This window comes from Scyliorhinus canicula, chromosome 28 (assembly GCF_902713615.1).
Source record: "Scyliorhinus canicula chromosome 28, sScyCan1.1, whole genome shotgun sequence".
Lineage (NCBI taxonomy): Eukaryota > Metazoa > Chordata > Chondrichthyes > Carcharhiniformes > Scyliorhinidae > Scyliorhinus > Scyliorhinus canicula.
In genome coordinates, this window is record NC_052173.1 from 186,638 (window position 1) to 205,357 (window position 18,720).

The 18,720-nt window shown below is 52.6% G+C and overlaps 1 protein-coding gene across 3 annotated transcripts in view; it reads right to left on the reverse strand.

Moving 5' to 3' along the window:
* Positions 1-18,720, reverse strand: part of LOC119958190 (tensin-2-like) — a 381,277-nt gene that overhangs the window by 96,617 nt on the left and 265,940 nt on the right. The window contains exons 1-5 of one of the 3 annotated variants that reach the window (XM_038786558.1): positions 17,065-17,342; positions 14,669-14,769; positions 5,173-5,237; positions 2,632-2,715; positions 189-301 (exon numbers count right to left, since the gene is read on the reverse strand). The exons of 1 other annotated variant lie outside the window; for it this stretch is intronic. In XM_038786558.1, coding sequence (XP_038642486.1) covers positions 189-301; positions 2,632-2,715; positions 5,173-5,198 — 223 coding nt within the window. In that variant the 5' untranslated portion in view covers positions 5,199-5,237; positions 14,669-14,769; positions 17,065-17,342. Of the gene's footprint in view, positions 1-188; positions 302-2,631; positions 2,716-5,172; positions 5,238-14,668; positions 14,770-17,064; positions 17,343-18,720 lie in introns of those variants that run through there. One more of the 3 variants, XM_038786557.1, reaches the window with a different exon arrangement.

Below are 18,720 nucleotides of genomic sequence, written 5' to 3' on the forward strand. Positions count from 1 at the left end.
CATTTTCACAGCGTACTGATGAAATTTGCCCACAAGACAGCCATATTAAATTGGATTAGATGTCACTGAAATTAATTGGGGGGTGGATGACATTCTCCGTGTTACAATGATCTCATACACTCACAAACACCACAGACCGGAACAATATTACAAACAGGCTCAAGTGCATCCTAGCTAAACACAGTTACCTCCGTGAGGCTCAAAGCTGGGGATAGCAGGGATGATGACGTGATGGAGGAAAAGGGGCATGCTGTTCATTTTGATTGCTCCAGATAGCAGGCCACTGAAGTAATAAATATACCTGGGAAAGGAAAAGACAGTCAAATCACTGAAATGATAATGAACCGCAGGCCACAAAACTCGAGTGTGTGATGCTGTCTCCTTCCGCCTGTGACTGTACCCAACGCCTACACCATTGACAGTAAATAATGACTAACAAACAGCAGAAGGTCATGTTAATACATTAACTGTTCACCTCCTTTATACACTAACAGTTCAATAATATCTGACTTCACCCCTGTCTCAGCTCATTTGCTGCTTGAACCCTCGTCCATCCCTTTGTTACCTTTCAACCCAACTATTCCAATCCACTTCAGGCAGGTGTCCCACATTCTACCCTCGATAAACTTGAGACCACCCAGAACTCTGAGACCTATTTACGAACATGCACCAAATCCTGCGGCCTATTTCCGAACATGCGCCAAATCCTGCGTCCTATCAACGAACATGCACCAAATCCTGCGGCCTATTTCCAAACATGCACCAAATCCTGCGGCCTATTTACGAACGTGCACCAAATCCTGCGGCCTATTTCCGAACATGCGCCAAATCCTGCGACCTATCAACGAACTTGCACCAAATCCTGCGGCCTATTTTCAAACTTGCACCAAATCCTGCTCCCACTGGCCTAGACTGTCTCCTGGTTTGTCAATGCCCCGATTTTAAAATTCACATCCTATCCTTATTTTTAAATCTCTCCAAGGCCTACCACCTCGCCCCCCCCCCCCACCACCCCCAATCTCTGTCATCTCCTTCAGCCCCCAGATATCCACACACCTCTATTTATGGCCCCTTGTGCATCCCCAATTTTAATCACTCCACCACTGGAGGCCATGCCTTCAGCTGCCTTAACCCGAAGCTCTGGGAATTCCCTCCCTAAACCTCTCCACCCCTCGACCTCGTTCTCATCCTTAAAATCACTGAAAATCTATCACTTTGAACAAACGTTTGGTCATCTGATCTAATACCTCCTTATGTGGCTCAGTTTTGTTTTTATTTTTATCCGTCCCCGGGACATGGGCATCACTGACAAGGAAAACATTTGTTGCCAATCTCTAATTATCTTTGAACAGAGTGGCTTGCGAGGACATTTGAGGGCAATTAAGAGTCAGCCACATTGCTGTGGGTCTGGATTCACATGTGGGCCAGACCGGGTAAGGACGGCAGATTTCCTTCCCTAAAGGACATTAGTGAACTAGATGGGTTTTTACAGCAATCAATAATAGTTTCCTATTCCACATTTCTTAATTGAATTTAAATCCACCAGCTGCCATGGTGGGATTTGAGCCCATGTCCCCACTGGCCTCTGGATTGCTAGTCCAATGATATTATCACTCCACCATTGTCTCCCCAAGATAATGCTCCTGTGAAGCGCCTTGCATAGCTCTAAATTGCTCAACTGCATTTGTTGACTTTGCTGCACTCAGCAAACACTGTTCAATCTGCTGCTCTGCCTCGATCATTTTGATAAGGATACTCTGCTATTTGTGCTGATTAATTCTTGAGTCTGCTCCAGGAGTAACATCGCCGCTCCCTGGCTGAGCTCTATCTCGTGTTCTTTGACATCACTTCATTTCTCAAGATCAGTACGTTCCAGATTATCTCCGGGGGTGTCATAATATACATCTATGTATATAATGGAGTGCAGACAGGCAGTGATTGACACACAGGATGACCAGTGAGCACACAGCACAGAGCAGCCAATCACCAGACAGGACACGACCATTATAAAGCCAGAGGGCACCAGTTTTCCCGCTCTCTGGACCCAGCCTCTGAGACAGTCAGAGTTCGTGAGCATAGCCAGTGCAAACACCATGCGGTAGCTCGTAAGTCTGGTCAGGCTAGGTCTCCAGTCAAGTCAGCATAGTGTCAACCCACAGTTGAACATTTATAATAGTTAAGATGTTAAATAAAATCGTGTTGTATCTTATCAAGTGTTAAAGGTTTGTCTCTCGCTACACTGCATCAAGTGCAGTCCACATAGACCCAGCCAGCCCAACACATCAGGGGGCACTTCCAGGTCGCTATGTTTTTCAAGAGTGGCTGGAGGGAGTGAGAGTGACAAATCACTGTCCATCTCAGAATGGGATTCCCCCTGGCCTCCCCAAATCCAGGTTAATTTTGCTAAGGCTTAATTTCAGCACTCTTATCGCCATGCCAACTGAAGTCCGCTCCATGAGCACAGTCTCTCAGTTGCCAGCAGTGTTCCGAATCCTGACCTGTAGTGTAAATCTGACAGATTCGAAGGAATCAAACCACTTTTTTTGCAGGATCCTTTCAGATAGAACAGGAATATCTCTCGGGGTCCGAACCCCCCAGTTGGGTTTCAGCGGAAGATGAGGCCTCTCTCACCTGGTCTGTGAAGGCTGTATCGCAGGAGCCACTTTGTCCTCACAGAATTTCCTCATGGCAAGAGTGCTGAGAGCCTGGTCAGCCCTGTGTTAGAAAAACAAAAAAAAGCAATTAATACCGTGATCCTGCCGAAGGGTGTGGGCTCAAGCTCCCTACTTGAATACAGAATCTAGAGCTGCACTCCAGTTCACTGCTGACGGGGTGCTGCATTGCCAGAGCTGCTGCCTTTGGGATGAGGCATTAAGTCCTATCTTCCTGCTTCGATGGAGCGACAGGTTCAAAAAAGAACGCTTTGTGTGCTGGTCAGACCAATGGTTAAAACTCAAAAACATCATTAAAAAAAAGATCATTCACGTAAGTACATGAGATAAGGAACTGTACACCCCCTCAAGCCTGCTCCACAAACTGTGGCTGATCATCTATTTATAGATATAGAATTTACAGTGCAAAAAGAGGCCATTTGGCCCATCGAATGTGCACCGGCTCTTGGAAAGACACCTTACCCAAGCCCACACCTCCGCCTGATCTCCATAACCCAGTAACCCCACCCAACCCAACACTAAGGGCAATTTAACATGGCCAATCCACCTAACCCGCACATCTTTGGACTGTGGGAGGAAACCGGAGCACCCGGAGGAAAGCCACGCACACACGGGGAGAACGTGCAGACTCCGCACAGTGACCCAAGCCGGGAATCGAACACGGGACCCTGGCGCTGTGAAGCAATTGCGTTAACCATCATGCTACTGTGCTGCCCCAAGCACTATCAACACCACCTTCCTGTACTATCATCCCATATTCCCTTACTATCCACTGCTCTATTGAATAAACTCAACAACTGAGCATTCACAAACCTCGATGGTTGAGAATTCCAAACATTCACAGCTCTTTGAGTGAAGAGCTTTCTCCTCGCCTCAATCCAAAATGACCGACCCTTTATCCTGAGACTGTGACCCCCATGTTGTAGATTCACCAGCCAGGGGGAAAGAATCTCTCAGTCTCCACCCTGTCAAACCCCAGCAAGGGGGAAAATATCTCTCAGTATCCACCCTGTCAAACCCCAGCCAGGGTGAAACAATCTCTCAGTATCCACCCTGTCAAACCCCAGCCAGGGGGAAAGAATCTCTCAGTCTCCACCCTGTCAAACCCCAGCCAGGGGGAAACAATCTCTCAGTATCTACCCTGTCAAACCCCAGCTAGGGGGAAACAATCTCTCAGTATCCACCCTGTCAAACCCCAGCCAGGGGGGGGAAACAATCTCTCAGTATCCACCCTGTCAAACCCCAGCCAGGGGGAAACAATCTCTCAGTATCCACCCTGTCAAACCCCAGCCAGGGGGAAACAATCTCTCAGTATCCACCCTGTCAAACCCCAGCCAGGGGGGGAAACAATCTCTCAGTATCCACCCTGTCAAATCCCTTCAGAATCTTGTATGAGATCACCTCTCATTGTTTGGGGCAGCAGGGTAGCATGGTGGTTAGCATAAATGCTTCACAGCTACAGGGTCCCAGGTTCGATTCCCGGCTGGGTCACTGTCTGTGTGGAGTCTGCACGTCCTCCCCCTGTGTGCGTGGGTTTCCTCCGGGTGCTCCGGTTTCCTCCCACAGTCCAAAGATGTGCGGGTTAGGTGGATTGGCCATGCTAAATTGCCCGTAGTGTCCTAATAAAAGTAAGGTTAAGGGGGGGGTTGTTGGGTTACGGGTATAGGGTGGATACGTGGGTTTGAGTAGGGTGATCATGGCTCGGCACAACATCGAGGGCCGAAGGGCCTGTTCTGTGCTGTACTGTTCTATGTTCTATTGTTCCAAACTCCAGAGAATATAGTCTGAGCCCACCCGACTTCATCCCAAAAAGCAATCGCGGGGAAACGTTGTTGCATTCCCGCTAAGGCAAGTCTGTCACAGGAGCATAGGAGCGGTGTGGTGAACGTATTGCTACTACAATTCACCACTGTATTGTATTATGTTGATGCCCTTGTGCACTCCGCCTGTGGCTCCGCCCCCTCGGGGGAGGTATATAGATCTGCAGCCTGTAGGCGGCTCTTAGTACAGAGCAGTCGCAGGCAGGCACAGATCTAGCTGATTAAAACCACTGTTCACTGCTACTAATCGTCTCGTGTGAATTGATGGTCGCATCAAGCAGGAAGAGGCCATTCAGCCCTCTGATCCTGCTCTGCCATTCAATAACCCCCCCACCCCCTCCATAACCCTCAGCTCCCTTAGGGTGAGGAGACAAAACCTGCACATGCTTTTTCACTAGTTATGGAGTCATATTGTGCGCAAGGTACATTTTAATAGGGTTGCCAACTCTTCAAACTTGGTCTGGAGTCTCCAACAATTGAAGATAAATCTCCAGGACATTGCTGCGTGTGCGACCCTGGAGAAATAACATCAGCGCAAGTGCTTCCCATCACCCCCTGGCAGGAGAAACCTCAATAACCCAACCCTGTCCATTCAGGGACTGCATGGGGCAGCTCTGGGCACCACAGTCTCATTGGGTAGTCACAGAACCAGTGTTTCCCGATTCAAATCAAGTCCTTACCCTGCAGAGATCTTGCTGTAGTGCATGTACGCTGCAATAATCACACCTGTTCGACCTTTGTTGCCCTGTTGAGACACAAATGTGAAAAGGGCTGATGTGATATCAGATCGATATCACTTAGAAAGATTCAAAATCATGAGCAAGAAATTGTTCCCATTGGCAGAAGGATTGAGAATCAGAGGGCACAGAGAGAGCACTTACAAAAAGAAGCAATGACAACATGAGGATAAATTTTCATGCAGCAAATGGTTAGGATCTGGAATAAACTGCCTGAGAGTGTGGTGGAGGCAGATTCAATTGGGGCTTTCAAAGGAAAATTGGATTAATATCTTTATTTTTATTCATTCATGGAATGTGGGATTCACTGGCTAGGCCTGCATTTGTTGCCCATCCCTAATTATCCTTGAACCGCCGCAGTCCACGTGATGTAGGTACATCCACAGTACTGTTAGGGAGGGAGTTCCAGGTCTTTCACCCAGCGACAGTGATATATTTGCAAGTTAGGATGGTGAGTGACTTGGAGGGGAACTTCCAGGTGATGGTGTTCCCAAGCATCTGCTGCCCTTGTTGTTCTAGATGGTAGTGGCCGTGGGTTTGGAAGGTGCTGCCTAAGGAACCTTGGTGAGTTGTTGGAGATGGTATACACTATGATCACTGTGTCGGTGGTGGAGGGAGTGAATGTTTGTGGATGGGATGCCAATCAAGCGGGGCTGCTTTGCTCTGGATGGTGTTGAGCTTCTTGAATGTTGTTGGAGCTGCACTCATCCGGGCAAGTGGAGAGTATTCCATCACACTCCTGACTTGTGCCTTGTAGATGGTGGACAGGCTTTGGGGGGGTCAGGAGGTGAGTTACTCACTGCAGGATTCCCAGCCTCTGACCTGCTCTTGTAGTCACAGTATTTATATGGTGAGCCCAGTTCAGTTTCTGGTCAATCGTAACTCCCAGAATGTTGATAGTGGGGGGGTTCAGAGATGGTAATGGCATTGAATGTCAAGGGGCAAGAGTAAGATTCTTTCTTGTTGGAGACGGTCATTGCCCGGCACTTATGTCGCGCGAATGTAACTTGCTACTTGTCAGCCCCAAGCCTGGATATTGTCCAGGTCTTGCTGCCTATGGACCTGGACTGCTTCATTATCTGGGGAGTTACGAATGGTGCTTAACATCGTGCAATCGTCAGTGAACATCCCCACCTCTGACCTTATGATGGAAGGAAGGCCATTGATGAAGCAGCTGAAGATGGTTGGACCAACGACACTACCCTGAGGAACTCCTGCAGTGATGTCCTGAGATGATTAATCTCTAACCCCCACAATCACCTTCCTTTGTGCCGGGTATGACTCCAACAGGCAGGTGATTTTCCTCCTGATTCCCATTGAAATCAGTTTAGTTAGGGCTCCTTGATTTCCTACTCGGTCAAATGCTGCCTTGATATCAGGGGCAGTCACTCTCACCTCACCTCTGGCATTCAGCTCTTTTGTCCATGTTTGAACCAAGGCTGTAATGAGGTCAGGAGCTGAGTGACCCTGGCTGAACCCAAACTGAGTGTCCGTGAGCAGGTTATTGCTGAGTAAGTGCCGCTTGATAGCACTGTTGATGACTCCTTCCATCACTTTGCTGATGATCCAGAGAAGAAAATTGCAGGGTCACGTGGTAAGGGTGGGGGATTGGGACTTGGTGAGTTGCTCTTGCAGAGAGCCAGCGCAGGCATGATGGGCCAATTGGTCTCCTTCTGGGCTGGGCTGTAACCATGAATCTAGAGGTGCTTGGCCTTCTTGTGGCTCGACTGTGCAGCTTGGGGCTGGGGGTGGCACTGCTGCCCCACGCTTCATTGCTGTTTAAAATTGATGCCCACGCTTGAGAACAAAGCTCTGTCTGGCATGTGAGCCCAGGGTGCAGATTGGCACATCTCTGCACTGTCCAGCCTCACAGGTCACCATTCTGTCCTCAGTTAAACTCCAACATTGGGGGGGAAATCAGACACATTTTATTCAGTCGATAACCCCTTGTTGGGAGAAGCTTGGGTGCAGGCAGAATCAGGCTTGACTGTGAAACAACATGTGGTCAAATAGTCCGCCAACATTTGACTGCTTGCGCCCACACGTGCTGGGTGAGGTAGCGGAGGGTAATTGGCACCGGTGGGAGTCAGTGTCTTCAGGAGAGGGGAGGAGCGTGAACAATAAATTGTCATCCACAAATTGGATGTGATTGTGGAGTCCAGACAATGGAAAGTGTAAGGTAAGTGAAACCATAAAGTGATCAAATCACTGCAGCCACCAAGGAAGGGTTAGTATTCATCAGCAGTTGTGCGTTATCCGGGAGACTTAGACCATAAGACCATAAGGAGCAGAATTAGGCCACTCGGCCCATCGAGTCTGCTCCGCCATTCAATCATGACTGATATTTTCTCATCCCCATTCTCCTGCCCTCTCCCCATAACCCCTGATCCCCTTATTAATCATGAACCTATCTATCTCGGTGATTTGGCCTCCACAGCCTTCTGCGGCAAAGAGTTCCACAGATTCACCACCCTCTGGCTGAAGAAATTCCTCCTCATCTCTGTTTTTAGGGATCGTCCCTTTAGTCTGAGATGGTGTCCTCTGGTTCTAGTTTTAAGTGGGAACATCCTCTCCACGTCCACTCTATCCAGGCCTCGCAGGCCAAAGCACATGGAGCACACCAGAATGACAGGGAGTGGGATAGCTTGATCTTGGTTTCGGATAATGCTCAGCACAACATCGAGGGCCGAAGGGCCTGTTCTGTGCTGCACTGTTCTATGTTCTAGTATCTTATAAGTTTCAATAAGATCCCCTCTCATCGTTCTGAACTCCAATGGGTACAGACCCAGAGTCCTCAAACGTTCCTCATACGACAAGTTCTTCATTCCAGGGATCATTCTTGTGAACCTCCTCTGGACCCTTTCAAAGGCCAGCACATCCTTCCTTAGATATGGGGCCCAAAACTGCTCACAATACTCCAATTGGGGTCTGACCAGAGCCTTATACAGCCTCAGAAGTACATCTCTGGTCTTGTATTCTCGCCCTCTTGACATGAATGCTAACATTGCATTTGCCTTCTTAACTGCCGACTGAACCTGCACATTAACCTGAAGAGAATCGTGAACATAGAACATAGAACATAGAACGATACAGCGCAGTACAGGCCCTTCGGCCCTCGATGTTGCACCGACATGGAAAAAAAATCTAAAGGCCATCTAACCTACACTATGCCCTTATCATCCATATGCTTATCCAATAAATTTTTAAATGCCCTCAATGTTGGCGAGTTCACTACTGTTGCAGGTAGGGCATTCCACGGCCTCACCACTCTTTGCGTAAAAAACCCACCTCTGACCTCTGTCCTATATCTATTACCCCTCAATTTAAGGCTATGTCCCCTCGTGCTAGCCACCTCCATCCGCGGGAGAAGGCTCTCGCTGTCCACCCTATCTAACCCTCTGACCATTTTGTATGCCTCTATTAAGTCACCTCTTAACCTTCTTCTCTCTAACGAAAACAACCTCAAGTCCATCAGCCTTTCCTCATAAGATTTTCCCTCCATACCAGGCAACATCCTGGTAAATCTCCTCTGCACCCGTTCCAAAGCTTCCACGTCCTTCCTATAATGAGGCGACCAGAACTGTACGCAATACTCCAAATGCGGCCGTACTAGAGTTTTGTACAACTGCAACATGACCTCATGGCTCCGGAACTCAATCCCTCTACCAATAAAGGCCAACACACCATAGGCCTTCTTCACAACCCTATCAACCTGGGTGGCAACTTTCAGGGATCTATGTACATGGACACCGAGATCCCTCTGCTCATCCACACTGCCAAGAATTTTACCATTAGCCAAATATTCCACATTTCTGTTATTCTTTCCAAAGTGAATCACCTCACACTTCTCCACATTAAACTCCATTTGCCACCTCTCAGCCCAGCTCTGCAGCTTATCTATGTCCCTCTGTAACCTGCAACATCCTTCCGCACTGTCTACAACTCCACCGACTTTAGTGTCGTCTGCAAATTTACTCACCCATCCTTCTGCGCCCTCCTCTAGGTCATTTATAAAAATGACAAACGGCATGATCTACCCTTCACAAAACCATGCTGACTGTCCCTAATCATATTATTCCTATCTAGATGATTATAAATCGTATCTTTTATAATCCTCTCCAAGACTTTACCCACCACAGACGTTAGGCTCACCGGCCTATAGTTACCGGGGTTATCTCTACTCCCCTTCTTGAACAAAGGGACCACATTTGCTATCCTCCAGTCCTCTGGCACTATTCCTGTAGCCAATGATGACCTAAAAATCAAAGCCAAAGGCTCAGCAATCTCTTCCCTGGCTTCCCAGAGAATCCTAGGATAAATCCCATCCGGCCCCGGGGACTTATCTATTTTCACCTTGTCCAGAATTGCCAACACTTCTTCCCTACGCACCTCAATGCCATCTATTCTAATAGCCTGGGTCTCAGCATTCTCCTCCACAATATTATCTTTTTCTTGAGTGAATACTGACGAAAAGTATTCATTTAGTATCTCGCTTATCTCCTCAGCCTCCACACACAACTTCCCACCACTGTCCTTGACTGGCCCTACTCTTACCCTAGTCATTCTTTTATTCCTGACATACCTATAGAAAGCTTTTGGGTTTTCCTTGATCCTACCTGCCAAAGACTTCTCATGTCCCCTCCTTGCTCGTCTCAGCTCTCTCTTTAGATCCTTCCTCGCTTCCTTGTAACTATCAAGCGCCCCAACTGAAACTTCACGCCTCATCTTCACATAGGCCTCCTTCTTCCTCTTAACAAGAGATTCCACTTCTTTGGTAAACCACGGTTCCCTCGCTCGACCCCTTCCTCCCTGCCTGACTGGTACGTACTTAGCAAGAACATGCAATAGCTGTTCCTTGAACAAGCTCCACATATCCAGTGTGCCCAACCCTTGCAGCCTACTTCTCCAACCAACACATCCTAAGTCATGTCTAATGGCATCATAATTGCCCTTCCCCCAGCTATAACTCTTGCCCTGCGGGGTATACTTATCCCTTTCCATCACTAACGTAAAGGTCACCGAATTGTGGTCACTGTCTCCAAAGTGTTCACCTACCTCCAGATCTAACACCTGGCCTGGCTCATTACCCAAAACCAAATCCAAAGTGGCCTCACCTCTTGTTGGCCTGTCAACATATTGTGTCAGAAAACCCTCCTACACACATTGTACAAAGAACGACCCATCCAATGTACTCGAACTATATCTTTTCCAGTAACCTCCTCCAGTCCCTACAACCCTCCCTATCTCTGTAACCTCCTCCAGCCCCCTACAACCCTCCCCATCTCTGTAACCTCCTCCAGCCCCCTCCCTTCCCTATCTCTGTAACCTCCTCCAGGCCCCTACACCCCTCCCTATCTCTGTAACCTCCTCCAGTCCCCGACAACCCTCCCTATCTCAGTAACCTCGTCCAGCACCTACTTCCCTCCCTATCTCTGTAACCCCCTCCAGCCCTGCCTATCTCTGTAACCTCCTCCAGCCCCCCTTCACCCCTCCCTATCTCTGTAACGTCCTCCAGCTCCCGACAACCCTCCCTATCTCTGTAACCTCCTCCAGCCCTTACCTATCTCTGTAACCTCCTCCAGCCCCGTACACCCCTCCCTATCTCTGTAACCTCCTCCAACTCCCCTACAACCCTCCCTATCTCTGTAACCTCCTCCAGCCCCCAACACCCCTCCCTATCTCTGTAACCTACTCCAGCCCCCGACAACCCTCCCTATCTCTGTAACATCCTCCAGCCCCCTCCAACCCTCCCTATCTCTGTAACCTCCTCCAGCCCCCTACACCCCTCCCTATCTCTGTAACCTCTTCCAGCCCCCTACAACCCTCCCTATCTCTGTAACCTCCTCCAGCCCCCTACAACCCTCCCTATCTCTGTAACCTCCTCCAGCCCCTTAAACCCCTCCCTATCTCTGTAACCTCTTCCAGCCCCCTACACCTCTCCCTATCTCTGTAACCTCCTCCATCCCCTACACCCCTCCCTATCGCTGTCACCTCCTCCAGCCCCCTACACCCCTCCCTATCTCTGTAACCTCCTCCAGCCCCCGACAACCCTATCTCTGTAACCTCCTCCAGCCCCCTCCAACCCTCCCTATCTCTGTAAACTCCTCCAGCCCCTTCTTTCCCCCCTATCTCTGTAACCCCCTCCAGCCCTCCCTATCTCTGTAACCTCCAGCCCCCCTTCACCCCTCCCTATCTCTGTAACCTCCTCCAGTCCCTTACACCCCTCCCTATCTCTGTAACCTCCTCCAGTCCCCGACAACCCTCCCTATCTCTGTAACCCCCTCCAGCCCTCCCTATCTCTGTAACCTCCTCCAGCCCCACTTCACCCCTCCCTATCTCTGTAACCTCCTCCAGTCCCCTCCCTTCCCTATCTCTGTAACCTCCTCCAGTCCCCGACAACCCTCCCTATCTCTGTAACCCCCTCCAGCCCTCCCTATCTCTGTAACCTCCTCCAGCCCCCCTTCACCCCTCCCTATCTCTGTAACCTCCTCCAGCTCCCGACAACCCTCCCTATCTCTGTAACCTCCTCCAGCCCCTACCTATCTCTGTACCCTCCTCCAGCCCCCCTACACCCCTCCCTATCTCTGTAACCTCCTCCAACTCCCCTACGACCCTCCCTATCTCTGTAACCTCCTCCAGCCCCCAACACCCCTCCCTATCTCTGTAACCTACTCCAGCCCCCGACAACCCTCCCTATCTCTGTAACATCCTCCAGCCCCCTCCAACCCTCCCTATCTCTGTAACCTCCTCCAGCCCCGTACACCCCTCCCTATCTCTGTAACCTCCTCCAGCCCCCTACAACCCTCCCTATCTCTGTAACCTCCTCCAGCCCCCTACAACCCACCCTATCTCTGTAACCTCCTCCAGCCCCCTACAACCCTCCCTATCTCTGTAACGTCCTTCAGCCCCTACAACCCTCCCTATCTCTGTAACCTCCTCCAGCCCCTACACCCCTCCCTATCTCTGTAACCTCCTCCAGCTTCCAACACCCCTCCCTATCTCTGTAACCTCCTCCAGCCCCTACACCCCTCCCTATCTCTGTAACCTCCTCCAGCCCCCCTTCACCCCTCCCTATCTCTGTAACCTCCTCCAGCCCCCGACAACCCTCACTATCTCTGTAACCTCCTCCATCCCCCTACAACCCTCCCTATCTCAGTAACATCCGCCAGCCCCCTCCAACCCTCCCTATCTCTGTAACCTCCTCCAGTCCCTACAACCCTCCCTATCTCTGTAACCTCCTCCAGCCCCTACAACCCTCCCTATCTCTGTAACCTCCTCCAGCCCGCTACACCCCTCCCTATCTCTGTAACCTCCTCCAGCCCCTACCCTATCTCTGTAACCTCCTCCAGCCCCCTACACCCCTCCTATCTCTGTAACCTCCTCCAGCCCCTACGACCCTCCCTATCTCTGTAACCTCCTCCAGCCCCCAACACCCTCCCTATCTCTGTAACCTACTCCAGCCCCGACAACCCTCCCTATCTCTGTAACATCCTCCAGCCCCCTCCAAACCTCCCTATCTCTGTAACCTCCTCCAGCCCCCTACACCCCTCCCTATCTCTGTAACCTCCTCCAGCCCCTACAACCCTCCCTATCTCTGTAACCTCCTCCAGCCCCTACAACCCTCCCTATCTCTGTAACCTCCTCCAGCCCCTACAACCCTCCCTATCTCTGTAACGTCCTCCAGCCCCCTAACAACCCTCCCCATCTCTGTAACCTCCCTCCTGCCCCCTACACCCCTCCCTCTCTCTGTAAACCTCCTCCAGCCCCTACACCCCTCCCTATCTCTGTAACCTCCTCCAGCCTCCTACACCCCTCCCTATCTCTGTAACCTCCTCCAGCCCGCTACACCCCTCCACATCTCTGTAACCTCCTCCAGCCCCCGACAACCCTCCCTATCTCTGTAACCTCCTCCAGCCCCTACATCCCTCCCTATCTCTGTATCCTCCTCCATCCCCCTACACCCCTCCCTATCTCTGTAACCTCCTCCAGCCCCCTAACAACCCTCCCTATCTCTTTAACGTCCTCCAGCCCCCTAACAACCCTCCCCATCTCTGTAACCTCCTCCAGCCCCCGACAACCCTCCCTATCTCTGTAACCTCCTCCAGCCCCTACACCCCTCCCTATCGCTGTCACCTCCTCCAGCCCCCTACACCCCTCCCTATCTCTGTAACATCATCCAGCCCCCTACAACCCTATCTCTGTAACCTCCTCCAGCCCCCTACATCCCTCCCTATCTCTGTAACCTCCTCCAGCCCCTACACCCCCCCATCTCCGTAACCTCCTCCAGCCCCCTACAACCCTCCCTATCCCTGTAACCTCCTCCAGCCCCCTACACCCCTCCCTATCTCTGTAACCTCCTCCAGCCCCCCTACACCCCTCCCTATCTCTGTAACCTCCTCCAGCCCTACAACCCTCCCTATCTCTGTAACCTCCTCCAGCCCCCTACACCCCCCTATTTCTGTAACCTCCTCCAGCCCCTACAACCCTCCCTACCTCTGTAACCTCCTCCAACCCCTACACCCCTCCCTATCTCTGTAACCTCCTCCAGCTCCCCACACCCCTCCCTATCTCTGTAACCTCCTCCAGCCCCTACACCCCCCCTATCTCTGTAACCTCCTCCAGCCCCCTACAACCCTCCCTATCCCTGTAACCTCCTCCAGCACCCTACACCCCTCCCTATCTTTGTAACCCCCTCCAGCCCTCCCTATCTCTGTAACCCCCTCCAGCCCCCTACACCCCTCCCTATCTCTGTAACCTCCTCCAGCCCCCTACACCCCTCACTATCTCTGTAACCCCCTCCAGCCCCCCTACACCAATCCCGATCTGTGTAACCTCCTCCAGCCCCCTACACCCCTCCCTATCTCTGTAACCCCCTCCAGCCCTCTACACCCCTCCCTATCTCTGTAACCTCCTCCAGCCCCCTACACCCCTCACTATCTCTGTAACCCCCTCCAGCCCCCTACACCCCTCCCTATCTCTGTAACCTCCTCCAGCCCCCCTACACCCCTCCCTATCTCTGTAACCCCCTCCAGGCCCCTACACCCCTCCCTATCTCTGTAACCTCCTCCAGCCCCCCTACACCCCTCCCTATCTCTGTAACCCCCTCCAGCCCCCTACACCCCTCCCTATCTCTGTAACCTCCTCCAGCCCCCCTACACCCCTCCCTATCTCTGTAACCTCCTCCAGCCCCATACACCCCTCCCTATCTCTGTAACCTCCTCCAGCCCCCTACACCCCTCACTATCTCTGTAACCTCCTCCATTCCCCTACACCCCTCCCTATCACTGTAACCCCCCTCCAGCCATCTGATGTAACCCCCTCCAGCCCCCTGATGTAACCCCCTCCAGCCCCCTGATGTAACCCCCTCCAGCCCCCTGATGTAACCCCCTCCAGCCCCCTGCCTGAGTCAGAGTGCCCAATGCAGACGCGCACATCTTACCGGAGATGTTCGTATTTCCAAACTCCCTCGTCCTGACCGTCAGGAGGTTCCAGAATCTTCTCAATGTCTGAGGCATCGGCCCTGACACTCTGCTGGATATACTGAGGGGGGGGAGAGGTGTTGTTAAGACAGTGTCCATGAAGGTGAGCCACAGTCGCATGAGAAAAATAACTACACCTCACTCCATTCCCACCCCCATAGATATCACAGTCCCAATCCCTCAGGGTTATTCTGGGGGATGGTGGGTGGGGTAGGTGAGGGGGAGATCCCTGCACCTCAGCGTGTGAATGGCCAACACATTTACACCATTGATTCTCATTGCGACAGGAACCCATTGGTACAGAGCTCCAATTTGTGGATACAATCGAGGGACACAGAGACCGGGACTGTGCACGGTGCTCCGAGTGTGGGTCTGACCGAGGGACACAGAGACCGGGACTGTGCACGGTGCGCCGAGTGTGGGTCTGACCGAGGGATACGGAGACCGGGACTGTGCACGATGCTCCGAGTGTGGGTCTGACCGAGGGACACGGAGACCGGGACTGTGCACGGTGCTCCGAGTGTGGGTCTAATCGAGGGATACGGAGACCGGGACTGTGCACGGTGCTCCGAGTGTGGGTCTGACCGAGGGATACGGAGACCGGGACTGTGCACGGTGCTCCGAGTGTGGGTCTGACCAAGGGACACGGAGACCGGGACTGTGCACGGTGCTCCGAGTGTGGGTCTGACCGAGGGATACGGAGACCGGGACTGTGCACGGTGCTCCGAGTGTGGGTCTGACCGAGGGATACGGAGACCGGGACTGTGCACGGTGCTCCGAGTGTGGGTCTGACCAAGGGACACGGAGACCGGGACTGTGCACGGTGCTCCGAGTGTGGGTCTAATCGAGGGATACAGAGACCAGGACTGTGCACGGTGCTCCGAGTGTGGGTCTGACCAAGGGACACGGAGACCGGGACTGTACACGGTGCTCCGAGTGTGGGTCTAATCGAGGGATACAGAGACCAGGACTGTGCACGGTGCTCCGAGTGTGGGTCTGACCAAGGGACACGGAGACCGGGGCTGTGCACGGTGCTCCGAGTGTGGGTCTGACCGAGGGATACGGAGACTGGGACTGTGCACGGTGCTCCGAGTGTGGGTCTGACCCGAGGGATACGGTGACCGGGACTGTGCCTGGTGCTCCAAGTGTGGGTCTGACCGAGGGACACGGAGACCGGGACTGTGCACGGTGCTCCGAGTGTGGGTCTATCCGAGGGATACGGAGACTGGGACTGTGCACGGTGCTCCGAGTGTGGGTCTGACCCGAGGGATACGGTGACCGGGACTGTGCACGGCGCTCCGAGTGTGGGTCTGGCCGACGGATACGGAGACCGGGACTGTGCACGGTGCTCCGAGTGTGGGTCTGACCGAGGGACAGGGAGACCGGGACTGTGCACGGAGCTCCGAGTGTGGGTCTGACCGAGGGATACGGAGACCGGGACTGTGCACGGTGCTCCGAGTGTGGGTCTAACCGAGGGACACGGAGACCGGGACTGTGCACGGTGCTCCGAGTGTGGGTCTGACCGAATGATAAGGAGACCGGGACTGTACACGGTGCTCCGAGTGTGGGTCTGACCGAGGGATACGGAGACCGGGACTGTGCACGGTGCTCCGAGTGTGGGTCTAACCGAGGGATACGGAGACCGGGACTGTGCAGGGTGCTCCAAGTGTGGGACTGACCGAGGGATACGGAGACCTGGACTGTGCACGGTGCTCCGAGTGTGGGTCTGACCGAGGGACACGGAGACCGGGACTGTGCACGGTGCTCCGAGTGTGGGTCTGACCGAGGGATACGGAGACCGGGACTGTGCACGATGCTCCGAGTGTGGGTCTGACCGATGGATACGGAGACCGGGACTGTGCACGGTGCTCCTAGTGTGGGTCTGACCGAGGGATACGGAGACCGGGACTGTGCACGATGCTCCGAGTGTGGGTCTGACCGAGGGACACGGAGACCGGGACTGTGCACGGTGCTCCGAGTGTGGGACTGACCGAGGGACACGGAGACCGGGACTGTGCACGGTGCTCCGAGAGTGGGTCTGACCGAGGGACACGGAGACCAGGACTGTGCACGGTGCTCCGAGTGTGGGTCTGACCGAGGGAGACCGGGACTGTGCACGGTGCTCCGAGTGTGGGTCTGACCGAGGGACATGGAGACCGGGACTGTGCACGGTGCTCAGAGTGTGGGTCTGACCGAGGGATACGGAGACCGGGAATGTGCACGGTGCTCCGAGTGTGGGTCTAACCGAGGGACACGGAGACCGGGACTGTGCACGGTGCTCCAAGTGTGGGTCAAATCGAGGGACACGGAGACCAGGACTGTGCACGGTGCTCCGAGTGGGGGAGAGGAACCTCACCTGCTGTACAGCCAGGGTACTGTCCATCTCATCCAGCGATTCATCTGGCCAGCTGTAAAACTCCTAGAGACAGGGAAGTAACACAAGAACACACGTCAGAAGTACATCCTGGACGGCACGTTAAACTGACACAGCATCTCGGCACAGGAGGGTTCATTGGCCAAAACCACCCCACGATGATTTACTCTGTATCTAATCCCGTGCTGTACCTGTCCTGGGAGTGTTTGATGGGGACAGTGTAGAGGGAGCTTTACTCTGTATCTAACCCCGTGCTGTACCTGTCCTGGGAGTGTTTGATGGGGACAGTGTAGTGGGAGCTTCACTCTGTATCTAACCCCGTGCTGTACCTGTCCTGGGAGCGTTTGATGGGGACAGTGTAGAGGGAGCTTTACTCTGTATCTAACCCCGTGCTGTACCTGTCCTGGGAGTGTTTGATGGGGACAGTGTAGAGGGAGCTTTACTCTGTATCTAACCCCGTGCTGTACCTGTCCTGGGAGTGTTTGATGGGTACAGTGTAGAGGGAGCTTTACTCTGTATCTAACCCCGTGCTGTACCTGTCCTGGGAGTGTTTGATGGGGACAGTGTAGAGGGAGCTTTACTCTGTATCTAACCCTGTGCTGTACCTGTCCTGGGAGTCTTTGATGGGACAGTGTAGAGGAAGCTTTACTCTGTATCTAACCCGGTGCTGTACCTGTCCTGGGAGTGTTTGATGGGGACAGTGTAGTGGGAGCTTTACTCTGTATCTAACCCCGTGCTGTACCTGTCCTGGGAGTGTTTGATGGGGACAGTGTAGAGGGAGCTTTACTCTGTATCTAACCCCGTGCTGTACCTGTCCTGGGAGTGTTTGATGGGGACAGTGTAGAGGGAGCTTTACTCTGTATCTAACCCCGTGCTGTACCTGTCCTGGGAGTGTTTGATGGGGACAATGTAGAGGGAGCTTTACTCTGTATCTAACCCCGTGCTGTAGCTGTCCTGGGAGTGTTTGATGGGGACAGTGTAGAGGGAGCTTTACTCTGTATCTAACCCCGTACTGTAGCTGTCCTGGGAGTGTTTGATGGGGACAGTGTAGAGGGAGCTTTACTCTGTATCTAACCCCGTGCGGTACCTGTCCTGGGAGTGTTTGTTGGGGAGAGTGTAGAGGGAGCTTTACTCTGTATCTAACCCCTGCTGTACCAGTCCTGGGAGTATTTGATGGGGACAGTATAGAGGGAGCTTTACTCTGTATCTAACCCCGTGCTGTACCTGTCCTGGGAATGTTTGATGGGGACAGTGTAGAGGGAGCTTTACTCTATATGTAACCCCGTGCTGTACCTGTCCTAGGTGTGTTTGATGGGGACAGTGTCGAGGGAGCTTTACTCTGTATCTAAATCCATGCCGTACCTGTCCTGGGAGTGTTTAATGGGGACAGTGTAGAGAGAGCTTTACTCTGTATCTAACCCCGTGCTGTACCTGTCCTGGGATTGTTTGATGGGGACAGTGTAGATGGAGCTTTACTCTGTATCTGACCCCGTGCTGTCACTGTCCTGGGAGAGTTTGATGGGGACAGTGTAGAGGGAACTTTACTCTGTATCTAACCCTGTGCTGTACCTGCCTGGGTGTGTTTGATGGGGACAGTGTAGAGGGAGCTTTACTCTGTATCTGACCCCGGGCTGTACC